We start from the raw sequence: 13,556 nt of genomic DNA, 5'->3' as shown, positions 1-13,556 counted from the left end.
TCAGAGGTAGGATGATGGCCAGGGGTCGATGGCAGGAGGTGGGAACGAGGCACAGTGAGGAGGTTAGCGGCAGAGGAGTGGAGTGTTTGGGGTGGGCTGTAGATGGAAAGAAGGAAGGTGAGGTAGGAGGGGGCAAGATAATGGAGACCTCTGAAGCCAATAGTGAGGAGTTTTTGCTTCATGTGAAGGCTGATAGGCCACCACTGGAGATTTTTGAGAAGGGGAGTGACATGCCCAGAGCATTTCTGTATCTTGTCTTTATCCAATAGCCTGCCTAAAAATAACAGGTGAATTGGGGGTGAGGTCCAGGACAACCTAGAACTGAAAAAAATAGGTGGACCGCACAAGAGATGAATTTCCCTATCTGCAGTTCTCCATCATTTGAAAGTCAAGTCCCAAGCTATTACTAAGATCCAAATAAGCCCTATTAGGATGAAGCCCTCTGTGAGACCAGGGCTGTGTCTAATTTGATTATCTTGTATTTACCCCAGGACTTAGCAGGGCTTAGAACATAGTAAACACTGAATAAGTACAGTGAGAACAACAGCAGCAGCAACAATTCTGAAAAAAAAAATATCATGGCTCCTGACTGCCTTTTCTAGGTCCAGCCTGAGCTAGTCCCAGGGCTTCATAAGATAAGATTTGGATAAATCAGGTGCATTGAATTTGATCTTCTAGTTAAAATACTGGTTAAAGTTAGTATTAGATGGTTATGATGGGACAGTGCTTCGCACAGAGTAAGCGCTTAACAAATGCATGGTTATTATTATTGTGGACCTCACATCCTGCTTATTATTTCAACTTAAATCAAGAGTTGTGCAGCATTGACCCCAATATTCCAACTGGGAAATTGCATAAAATCAGAAGTAATGGGTTGAATTCAATCTATTCTTGGAAATTGCCTTAGGGATAACCTCGATATAACCAATGTAGGTAGTAGTGAACACCATTTCTGGGTTTGGAACTCTGAAGTGAACACCACTTCAGAATGTTGGGAAACAAAGACACATATAACATTAAGGAAAGAGTGGTGCTAGAGCCCTGTATTCCCCCACCCCCAGATCCACGTTGCACTTCATCAGTTGAAGAGCTGGAAGAAGGTGCCCTCTGGATGCATTGTATCACTTGTGCCTTTTTTTTTTATCAAATTGCAGCATGGAGCCCTCGCTCACTGGAGCGGGGAGATATGTACACACGTCTTCCTGCCGACTGGGTCTCTTAGGGCCTCAATTGCTTGCACCCACAGCAGGTCAGTTTCTGCTTTGGTTATAGCAAGTATAGATTATTCCAAACATTTTTAGGAAATTTATCAGCCCTCATCATATTAAGGCTGATTATAAGGGCTGATTATCAGCCCTTATCATATTAAGGCTCATCATGCTGATCGATGAGGCTAAGAGCTTCTGGATGATGCGGCTCTGCTATTTCCACAAGTCAACTCATCTGATTTCTAGAGACTTTATTCATTTGGTTTTTTTTATATATATATGGTTTTTAGGTTACTACCCTCGTGAATTGTCCCCAGAATCTTTCCAGTAAGAAAAAGGACGCTCCAAAAAAGCCCACATTCTCCTAGCTTCTGTGGAAGAAGCTACTTGGAATTTATTAGACAAGGGAGAGAAGATTGCCAAGGAAGCCACTGTCCTGAAGGAAGAGCTTACTTCAGCGCTTCAGGAAGTTCGCAAAGAAAGTAAGTACTGTCATCACGGTTTTAAAACTATATATCTCAAGGGCACCAATTATCAAATGAGTTCAGGAAGTGTGCTTTTTGAATTTGTCTCTCAGACATCAAAGGCTTTATCTGTGGAAGGCAGAGTGGCCCTACTGGATGGAGTAAAGCCCAAGGCTGGCAGTTCTCATCTTGGCATTATCCTAGTGACCCCAAGCAAGTTATTTTCTCTGTCTTGGATTTAGTTTTACTGTTCAGAAAGAGAAAAGAAAACCAGCCTTACATCACAAAGTTCTGAAGGGAAGTAATTACTGTATTTATCGGGATCAAAGACAAATTTAGGGGGAGCAGAAATTGTCTGAAAATTGGCCTAAAGTCCTATTCTCTGAGGAGGCTCCTGTGCAGAGAGGAGAGCTGCATGTGAATTTTAGTCACCCTCGGTAATTGGTTCTGTTTCTCTCCAGACCAGAGTGGAGCAAAGTATTCATTCCCTTCCTTTAGCACTTAGTCATTCCAGGGGGGAGATCCACCTCAAGTAATCTGGCAGAGATCCTTTGCCAGTCTTGGCAAAAGTCACCTAGGAGACAGTACATCAGGGATGACTGATCATCCCAGGGATGGAGGAATTATCTTGAGGCCTACCTGTTTTATAAGTAGGTCCAAGACTGAAACGCAGGCAGAAGTGACTTTGGCCTTGGCATAGTTTAAAATGGCAGATGGGAATCCTCCCATAAAATCCCTTTAGGTTTAAAAGAAGAATTTAGAAAAATTAATTGGTTTGTCTTTATAAAGTCATGTGCTTTAAATAATATTTAAGTTCATAGTTTAATAACAATCAAATATATAGATCTACAACATGCAAATAATAGTAATAATAATTGTGGTATTTGTTATTTGTGGTATTTGGTATCAGGTCTCACATGGGGCTTACATTCTAAGTAGGAGGGAGAACTGAACTGAATCCCCATTTTGCAGATGAGGGAACTGAGGCCCAGAGAAGTGAAGTGATTTGCCCATGGTCACACTGCAGACACGGAGCCAGGTTTAAAATCCAGGCCCATGTCCTTTCCACTAGGCCATGCTGCTTCTACAAACACACATAACAATAATAATAATAATAATGATGGTGGTATTTGTTGAGTGCTTACTATGTGCAAAACACTGTTCTAAGCGCTGGGAGAGATACAAGTTGATCAGGTTGTCCCACGTGGGGCTCACAGTCTTCTTCCCGATTTACAGATGAGGTCACTGAGGCCCAGAGAAGTTAAGTTGACCTGCCCAAGTCACACAGCTGACAATTGGCGGAGCCGGGATTAGAACACATGACCGCTGACTCCCAACCCCGGGCTCTTCCACTGAGCCACGTGCTTCTCCACATACATCCAAATACACACTGTCATGTACTTATCCCTGGGACAGAATGATGTGGCAATATGTAATAAAGGCCAGCAGGGAGCTCAGGTCATCAAAGCAATAATTAAATGGAACTCTTATCTAGTTTAAGAGGAAGTCACAGGGGGATTTTATTACAGGCTTAATTTACTGCATGTGTGAATTACTGGGGATTCGAGATCTCTCTAGAGCCCAGAGTTACTAGCTAACTTTTAGTCTCTGCATCCACCGACTCTCAGAAAAATCTTTAAATGGAAAGAAAGAATTCAGTAATTTTCTCAATTGGAGCTGAATTGCCACAGAAAAGGTCATCCTCCTTATTCTTTTCCATGCCCTGGAAATGAGAAAAAATGGACTAGGGATAAAGATTGGTGGCATGACAAATAAAGCCATGTAAGGTTATATTTTCAGTGAAAGTGAAAACAGTTTTTTGGACAAAGAGTGCAAGGAAATGACAAAGTTACCATTACTGTGTTTCATCAGAGTTTGGGGAGAGGAGAAGACTGCAGTAAACTAATTATTGCCTTACCCCTCAGCATGAAGGTCTTCAGCCCTTTGCTTGGAATCCATTTTGGCTGAGGCAGCAAGGATAGAGATAATATATGAGCTACATTCCTTCATCCTTTAGACCTGCTCCTTTTCTGTTCATTGATATTCCGGGTATTGATTACAATACATTCTTTGGAAGTTGGGATTCTAGCTTCAAGGTCTTCAAATTTGCAAATAAGGAAACTATGCTTACCTCCACAGCTCTATCTCCAAGAGTTTTTTTTCCTCTAGGGGGAAGGGAGTTCCCTACAACACTTCTGTTAATGGGAGAATTGAGGGACTGGAGGGTTGTGAATTTTGATACAATATGTGACAATAGACACTGTAGCAGTGAGAACACCCAAGTGAAGAAGAATACGGAAGGGAAAACAGTGCTGTGCACATAGTAAATGTTCAGTAAATACTATTGATATTAAAAAGCAGCATAACCCTAGCTTCTACAAGAAATTGTTCAATGAATAAATTATTCAGTGCAATTTATTGAGTATTTACTGTGTGCTGAGCAGTGTACTAAGGACTTGGGAGAGCAAAATACAGTAGAGTTAGAAGACATGATCCCTGGTCTCAAGGAGCTGGCCTGATCCCTGGCCTCAAGGAGCTTCCAATCTAGAGGCAGATATTGAAATATATTACAGGTAAGAGATGTAACAGAGGCTCTCTCTCTCTCTTTCTCTCTCTGTGTATATATATATCTGACAGCAGCACTCTATGGCTCGTGGACAGGAGCGAAGGAAATGGAATGTTGGAGCGAAGGAATTGAAATGTTGAAGTGATCCAGGGGCGGGGGTTAGCGGTATGAGATCGACAAAAAGATAGGAAAGCAAGTAAGTTGATTCAGTAGAGGGGTGATGTTTAAAGTATCAGTTTGTTCGTCAAGCAAAGGTAGTTTGGGTTATGGAGACTAAGTGGGGTGTGATGACCCCACTTATATATATATATATATATTCAGTAAATGTTAAGGGCCTGGGGTGGAGTGAGGAGTATCAGACCCAAGTCATAGGCTAAGCACTTAGAACAGTGCTCTGCACTTAGTAAGCACTCATAAATGCCACTTAATTATTGATTGATAGGCAAAGCAGCAGTAAGGGCAAATAGAGTGGGAAATGAGAAGTCCGTTCAGGAACTCTGTCAGGCTCAATCAGCAATCAGTCATATTTATTAAGTGTCTAAACTATGTGCAGAGCACTGTACTAAGCACTTTGGGAGACGTACAATACATCAGAATTAGCAGACACGTTCCTGCCAGTCATGAGTTACAGTTAGAGCTTCTGTAACTTGTGGGTCTTCAAAGCGAAGGTTATTGAAATGAATTGAGGCATTGTCCCCAAATTGGCTTCCTTCTCGCCTCCAGGCACTGCTTTTGCATCCGCTCTCTTTCCCCTTCCCTTTGAAGCTCATGATCTATCTGCCTCTACCCACATCATTGCTAGTATACTAGTCTTGTTCCACTACTGCTCCCTGGCCCCACAGTCCAAACTTCCTTAACCATTTTGAACCCTTCTCATATATAATAATAATAATAATAATATGGTATTTGTTAAGCACTTACTATGTGCCAAACACTGTTCTAAGCACTGGGGTAGATACACAGTAATGAGGTTGTTCCACGTGTGGCTCACAATCTTCATCCCCATTTTATACATGAGGTAGTAACTGAGGCACAGAGAAGTAAGTGGCATGTTCAAGGTCACACAGTAGACAAGCAGCGGAGCTGGGATTAGAACCATGACCTCTGACTCCCAAACCTGTGCTCTTTCCACTAAGCCACGCTGCTTTTCTCATTATTCCTCCTTTCTTTCTCCATCCCTACATCGATCCTTAGTATCGAGGACATTCCAGACTATTCTTCCACTACCTGTTTCCTTTCACTCTCAACTCCCTGATTTCCTGCTGCACCTCCATCTCATCCATTCACTAACTTGGAAACACGCTCGATCTCATCATCTCTGTCCCTGTACCAATCTCTACCCTCACCAACTCTAAAAATCCTTTTATCCTTTTATTCCGACCACAGCCTCTTCACCTGCCCTCTCTCCCACACACCGCCTCCATGCAAATGATCTGTTCCACAAGAGAGACCTCCATCTTTTGAACCCATCATATGGTGGGAGTCATCACACCCCACTTAGTCTCCATACCCAAACTACCTTTGCTTGACGAACAACTGACACTTTAAATGTTACCCTCTACTGAACTCACTTACTTGCTTTCCTATCTTTTTTGTTGATTTCATATCGCTAACCCCCACCCCTAGATCACTTCAACATTTCAATTCCTTTGCTCCACAATGATTTCCTTCGCTCCTGTCCACGAGCCATAGAGTGCTGCTGTCAGAAATCCAGATATCAGGCTAACCCCATCCACCTCGTTTTTTCCTTGTCTGCTTTAACTCTGCCCTCTCCTTGGCCCAGCAACATAATTTCTCCATCTTTATTGACTCCCATGCCCACTGCCCATGTCAGTTGTTTCAGATGTTTAATTCCCTCCTCTAACTCTCCTCTCCCTTCACCTTCCTCATCTCTTGCCTCTAGTGACCTGGCTACATACTTCACAGACGCTACCCTCTCAATAGTCACCAATGATCTCCTTCTTGTCAAATCTAATGGCCTCTATGCCATCTCTACCTTCGATACTCTTGACCATCCCCTTCTCCTGGAAACATAACCAACCTTGGCTTCACTGACACAGTCCTCTACTACTTCTCCTCCTGTCTCTCTGGCCACTCACCTTCTCTTGCGGGCTCCTCCTCTGTCTCCTAACCCCTAACTGTGAGAGTCCCTCAGGGCTCAGTTCTGGGTCCCTTTCTATCCTCCATCTACCCCACTCCCTTGGAGAACTCCAATAGTTTCACTACCATCACTGGGCAAATGATTCCCATCACTACCATTCACTCCAATAGTTTCAACTACCATCTCTGGCCAGATCATCCCCTTGATTCTATTTATTGGTATTGTTCTTATCTGTCCGTCTCCCCCGATTAGAGTGTAAGCCCATCAAAGGGCAGGGACTGTTTCTATCTGTTACCGATTTGTACATTCCAAGTGCTTAGTACAGTGCTCTGCACATAGTAAGTGCTCAATAAATACTATTGAATGAATGAATGAATGATTCCCAGATCTACATCTCCAGCCCTCATCTCTCAATCTGCAGTTTCGTTTTTCCCCCTGCCTTTGGAACATCTCTACTTGGATGTCATGTCGATGCCTGAAATTTAACATGTCCCAAACAGAACTCCTTATCTTTCCACCCAAACCCTGTCCTCCATTTGACTTTCCTCTCCCTATAAACAGCACCACCATCCTCCCTCTCTTAAAAGCCTGTACTTGGCATTATTCTTAACTCATTTCTCTCATTCAACCCACATATTCAATCTGTCACCAATTCCTGTCTGTTCAGCCTTTGCAACATTGCTAAAATCCATCCTTTCCTCTCTATCCAAACTGCTACCAAGTTAATCCAACCATCTATCCTATCCCACCTTGATTATTGTATCAGCCTCCTTGCTAACCTCCCTGCCTCCTGTCTCTCCCAACTCCAGTCCATACTTCACTCTGTAGCCCTGATCATTTTTCTGCAGAAACATTTATTCATTCATTCATTCAATAGTATTTATTGAGCGCTTACTATGTGCAGAGCACTGTACTAAGCGCTTGGAATGTACAAATCGGTAACAGATACAGACAGTCCCTGCCCCTTGACGGGCTTACAGTCTAATCAGGGGAGAAGGACAGACAAGAACAATAGCAAAATTATGTCTGAAAAGCTAAAAGAGTCAGTGGCTAAAATAGGCACAACTGGGTCACCAGTTTGAAATGCTTACTAGCCTATTCCCTAGCTAGGGGTTGGGTGAGTCCAGTGGTAAAAGGGAAAGGTGTTTAACTTCCCTTAGACTGTTTCCACTTTATTCAGGGTGTAGTCCAGGATGACATTGTGCCCTTGAAACTTAAAGTATCCCCGTAACTTCTTCTTTTGGAGCAGTAGTGGAAACCAGTAGATGTCATCTGGCCACATTTCATTGAAAGGCACCTGATCCAGTTTGAACCATTGAGGACACATTTCATCACTCTCAGTTGGATTTCCATTGAAACTATCTGTGCGGAAGACATGGACATCCATTAGCTCATAGTTGCCAAGGAATTCAAATGTGATGTGACCTATCTTCTGTAAGGTATCCAGTCAGCCAACTCTCCTCCAGTAATTCCCTCTTGGCTCCTTCCTCGATGGTCTCCCCGTCTTGCACCTTTCCCCCAAAGCCATTCCATTGCCTGGCTACGACTCAAGAACCTCCAGTGGTTGTCCATTCACCGGTGCTTCAAACAGAAACTTCTTACCATCGGCTTTAAAGTCCTGTATCACTTTGCCCCCTCCTTCCTTATCATCCAGATTTCCTACTGCAACCCAGCCCAAAACATTTTGCTCCGCTAATGCCAACCTACTCACTGTACCTTCTTCTCATCTATCTCTCTGTTGACCTCTTGTCCACTTTCTGCCTCTGGCTTGGAACACCCTCCCTCTTCATAACCAACAATCACTCTCCCCACCTCAAAACCTTAGTGAAAGCACACTGTCTTCTCCAACTAAGCCCCCATTTCCTCTTTTCCCACTCCCTTCACTGTCAAGTGTCACCCTTATATTTGGATTTGCACTCTTTTATCCATCCCTCTCTCAACCCCACATCACCTATGTACCTTTTTGTGATTTATTTATTTATTTATTTATTTATTTATTTATTTATTTATTTATTTATATCAATGACTGTCTTCCCCTCTAAACTGTAAGTTCTCTGTGGGCAGGAAATGTATCTACCATCTCTGTTATATGGTACTCTCCCAAGCGCTTAGTACAATCCTCTGTAGACAGTATGCCCTCGATAAATGCAACTGATTGATTGATGGGACCTACAGATCTGTCAAGCAGGCTTGGATCTGGAGGTTGACAATTTTGAGTTCCTGGACTTTTTTTAGAAAGAAAGGCTTGCAAAAAAAAGTGCTTTTCAGATTTCACTCTCTTGTTTTGTTTTGTGATATTTATTGAGTATTTGCAATGTGCTTGAAGCTGCTTTCTTTCATGTTTTTTGATTAGGAAAAGCAGGATTAGGAGGAAAAGAACATGAGGAAAATGCTGATAGATGGTGGATGAGGAAGAGAAATAAATGTGTTTGATTCTTTAACTTTCATTTATGAGAGTTTGCAAACCTTCCATCAACATGAAGGGCATTTAATAGTTACTTAAGGCACATGTGATTCAGTCTGTGTCACTAATCCAAAATTCATTGTGTTATTTACTTCTAATACACTGACCAAACTATCTGCTACTGGCAGTCCCTACAAGTCAGTAGCCTCTGATTTGTGCAAAACCTCTTTGAAATCTCATTTTTGGTTATTGTTGATGCTAAATTATTTTCTAATATAGCTTCTTTTTACCTCTCCCTCTCCCTGAAGGGTGTATGTGTTAAATCACAACAACAAAACAAAATTCAAAGTGAACAGTTTTAGTCTATGTCAGTCTTTCTGTTGGATTTATACTCCCCCATGTTTAAGCATGCTATAATAGTCAACTTTGGGGGAAATGAGGATAAATTAGTAAAATACTATATCTTAGTATCTACAGCAGTTAACATCTTGGGATGAACAGGGAAGCAGCGTGGCTTAGTGGAAAGAGCCTGGGCTTTGGAGTCAGAGGTCATGGGTTCGACTCCCGGCTCTGCCACTTGTCAGCTGTGTGACTGTGGGCAAGTCACTTAAACTTCTCTGTGCCTCAGTTACCTCATCTGTAAAATGGGGATTAACTGTGAGCCTCCCGTGGGACGACCTGATTACCCTGTATCTCCCCAGCGCTTAGAACAGTGCTCGGCACATAGTAAGCGCCTAACAAATATCAACATTATTAGAAGGAGCTGGGTTCTGATATGGCTCCATCACTTATCTGCTATGTGACCTTGGGTAAGTCACTGCGCTTCCTCTGTGCCTCAGTTACCTCATTTTTTTCAATCGTATTTATTGAGCACTTACTGTCTGCAAAGCACTGTACTAAACACTTGGAATATAGAATTCGGCAACAGATAGAGACAATCCCTACCCAACAATGGGCTCACAGTCTCTGAATATTTCTCCCTGTAAAGTGTGGATTAAGAGTGGGAGCCCCATATAAGACAGCAATTGTGTCCAACCTGTTTAACTTGTATCTAACCCAGTGTTTAGAACAATGCTTGGCACATAGTAAGCACTTAACAAGTACCATAATTATTACTATATTATTATTTCAACCCCAACTGATTCAGTATATTGCTTGGGTTCAAAAAACCCAAATAATAATAATGTTGGTATTTGTTAAGCGCTTACTATGTGCAGAGTACTGTTCTAAGCGCTGGGGGAGATACAGGGTCATCAGGTTGTCCCACGTGAGGCTCACAGTTAATCCCCATTTTACAGATGAGGTACCTGAGGCACAGAGAAGTGAAGTGACTTGCCCACAGTCACGCAGCTGACAAGTGGCGGAGCGGGAATTCGAACCCATCACCTCTGACTCCGAAGCCCGTGCTCTTTCCACTGAGCCATGCTACTTCTCTAAATATCTACCTTACGGCTGATGCTGGGAATATTCTCCACATACCATAGAATTGTAAACATGGAATAATAATAATAATAATGACGGTATTTGTTAAGTGCGGTATCTGTTAAGTGCTTACTATGTGCCAAGCACTATAATAATGTTGACATTGTCAAGGGCTTTTTTATATGCTAAGTACTGTACTAAATTGCCGGGTAGGTGTAAGATAATTAGATAGGACACAGTCCATGTCCCACATGGGGTTCACAGTCTAAGGTGGAGGGAGAACAGGTATTTAATCTAAGGTTCTAATCCAGCCTCCCACCCTTGTCTGCTGTGTGACCTTGGGCAAGTCACTTAACTTCTCTGTGCCTCAGTTACCTCAGCTGTAAAATGGATATTAAAACTGTGAGTTCGATGTGGGACGTGGACCGTGTCCAAACTTTTTAGCTTGTATCTATCTCAGGGTTTAGTATAGTGCTTGGCAACATTGTAAACTCATAACAAATATCATAAAAAAGTAAAAAAAGAGACTAGAATCTAGGTATCTTGACTCCCAGTTCTTTCTCCACTAGGCCAGGCTACTTCTTTTTATAGGAATCAACCTCCTTTTGAGATAATGATTTCAATCAATCTTATGTCCACAAAACACTTCACCAACATTAACTTATTCTTCCTAACAATGCCTCATTTAAAACTAGAGGATGAGTTTTTAAGGTAATCTGAATCATTCTCTAAGTCCTGACTATCAAATAAGTTTAAAACTTTTAAGTGAGCAATTAAATACTTGGTGGACTCCAAACTTAGCTATTCTTTTGTTCCAACTGTCTGGCAGAAAATCCTGTGTTTTAGAAATAGTGTTCTTAGATTGTAGAATAGAATTTTGTTCTGCTATTCTCCTATGAATGTAAGCTTTGATCACCCATTGATGTCAAAGAGAACACAGGAGATGTTAGAGAGGAGAAAATGGGGGAAGATTAATTATGCAAGTTTATGAGTACAGGGAGATTTCTAAAGGGGTGAAGTATCTGAAACCCAAGAAAGGGTCTGCAACAGGAACAGCTGACTAGGTAGAGTAGAGGGGTTATTCTCTTTTTGAACCCTCTTAATGCTTTTTGGCATTTTTAATATCTCCTAGGCATTAATCATAACATACAAACTGCCGTCTGTCCTCTTTCGGAATTAAATGTAGCAAAGACTTTTCTATCTAAAATTCAGTCTAAACCCTTCTGATATTATACAGACCATTTATTTTCCTTCCAGTTCCACATTTGCAAAATAATTGTACAACAGAGCATATTTCTAAAGCATTCACATGTAAGTCTGTTAAAAAAATTGGGTTGACAATTTTATCTGCCAACTATCAATATTTCCTACCATGGTGTCTCTGCCTTTTACAGAATTACCTGTATATCATTTCACAAACAAGCTAGGGAAGGGTGAGGTTCAATTGATCTGCAAGTTCTCCAAACTTAATTTTGGATAATAATGATGATAAAAATGGTTGTATTTATTAAGTACTTTCTATATGCCAAAGCATTGTGTTAAGCACTGGGGTAGATTCAAGATAATCAGATTACACAATACCTGGCTCCCAAATTCTCATGGTCTAGGAAGGAAGGCAAGCCCCTTGGTTTTGCCCCTTTGGAGTAGGTATGCTAGGGAATGGATGCTAATACTAGTAGGACTCACATCAAAGTGCCTGGTCCTTGAGGGAAGGGATTGCACCTACTAACTTTATCATTTTGTCTTCTTCCAAGCACTTAGTACAGTGTTTGTAGACAGTAAACACTCAATAAATCCCAGTGATTGATTGTTTTCTTGGGGCACAGGGAGATCTGGGGCCAAAAGTTCTTGTTGAATTCTGCAGTTCCATGTTATTGGAGGGGAGGTAGGAATTATGGAAGGCTTCCCTTCCTGTCATTACACAAGAAAGAAAACTTGGCTTCTGTCACGAAGAATTCTGGGGATGTTGGAATCAGTGTATTAAAGATTTGTCCTAAAAATGTATTTTTAAAATTTGTTGTCCTATGGGACGTTCACTCTATTACTAAAATGATGTAATAGTTTCATATTTTGGAGTCTATCCTTTCCTCCCCCACCCTACCACACCTCTTCAGCAAACTCAGTGGGGCTCAGCCTTGGCTAAAATGTTTGGTATTTACCGCCGTTCCCTGCAGCCCATATATGGTTTCAAAGGCAACAGCTGTTATCCACATTATTTCCATCTATTGCCATGTTGATGTTGCCCGTATTTAGCCGCTATCATGTCTCAAGTGTGTTCTTAGATAAGCATTAAGTCACAAATAACATAATCTCTCTGAACCAAATACAGTGTACTTGAGGAGATTACTGTTCAGTCTTCATTTGAAAGGCAGTGATGAAGTCTTGCTCTAACATATTTAAACTTCCTTGTGCAGCGTGGAGCTCACAGAATGTTTAAGAAAACACATCCTTTAAAGATGGATGAGATAATTAGTTATGCTGCTTGTAAACTTCTAATGGCTGGAAGACTCCCAGTGTGCATGGTACATATCTCCTTTGGTGTTCATTCAAAAATTTGCAGCTGTTTGCTACAACTGGGCATTTAGAATACTCTGCATCAAGTATTTTCTAATGGCCACTTGGCTGGGTGTGTTATGGGGCCCCAGGGTAATGAGGTAGGATGTGAAATGGGGAAATGCTTGCATATTCCCCATATTAGTTCATTAGGCAGCAGCTTCTTGGGCAATCCGCTGTGATCCATTTTTGACACATGTCCAACCCAGAAAGCTAAGGTGCAGTGACCTTACCCTCAGTGCTGGTGAAACTGACTACATTCCAGGACAGTAGTGGAGGTGGTGATGCTGATGAAACTGCTAGAAAAGATGGGTGAGTCTTCTGCAGTTTTACACTATTTCAGCTTTGTACTTCTTCAGGTTAGTCTAAATCTGGATAGGGAAGGGCATCATGCAGGTACCACAATGGTTTGTGATTGATGCTGTCCTCATGAATAGAAACAAAGACAAGGTGGATTGTTTAAATTGATCTATGAGCTTGGATAGCTCTTCAATCACAAAGAGAATACTAAGAGTAGTTTTGTGGGGGCAGGAAGCAAAATGGCAAAGGGAGTATCAAACATTTGTATATGTGCAATGCACAGGGAAATTTCAAAGTGGAATGTTAGACTCCTGCCTAGTTGATCCAGAGAGATATTTCAATTGACTGTAGAACGGCACCTCACTTTGATAACTGGATGTAAATTGGCTGGTGGAACCTGCAGTTGTGGAACTGCAAAATCAGCTCCACTGCAAGTAATTTTGTGCATATCTGCTATGAAAGAGCACTGGCAGAGCTGGGTCCAGTTGGTAAACAAGCTAAGCCATTGTCTTGGGGCATGATACAAGAGGGTTCCACA

At 41.8% G+C, this 13,556-nt stretch overlaps 1 protein-coding gene across 1 annotated transcript in view; it reads left to right on the top strand.

The window, feature by feature from the left end:
- The window catches only part of CTNNA3 (catenin alpha 3), a 1,377,490-nt gene that overhangs the window by 58,613 nt on the left and 1,305,321 nt on the right, over nucleotides 1–13,556 (top strand). Inside the window, 2 exon segments of the mRNA XM_039911548.1 lie at nucleotides 1,499–1,538; nucleotides 1,541–1,690. Of these exon segments, the coding sequence (XP_039767482.1) occupies nucleotides 1,499–1,538; nucleotides 1,541–1,690 (190 nt within the window).

Source organism: Ornithorhynchus anatinus, chromosome 3 (genome assembly GCF_004115215.2).
Source record: "Ornithorhynchus anatinus isolate Pmale09 chromosome 3, mOrnAna1.pri.v4, whole genome shotgun sequence".
NCBI classification, from domain to species: Eukaryota; Metazoa; Chordata; class Mammalia; order Monotremata; family Ornithorhynchidae; genus Ornithorhynchus; species Ornithorhynchus anatinus.
Note: the sequence above shows the minus strand (reverse complement) of the source record. Positions and strands in the feature narration are given on the sequence as shown.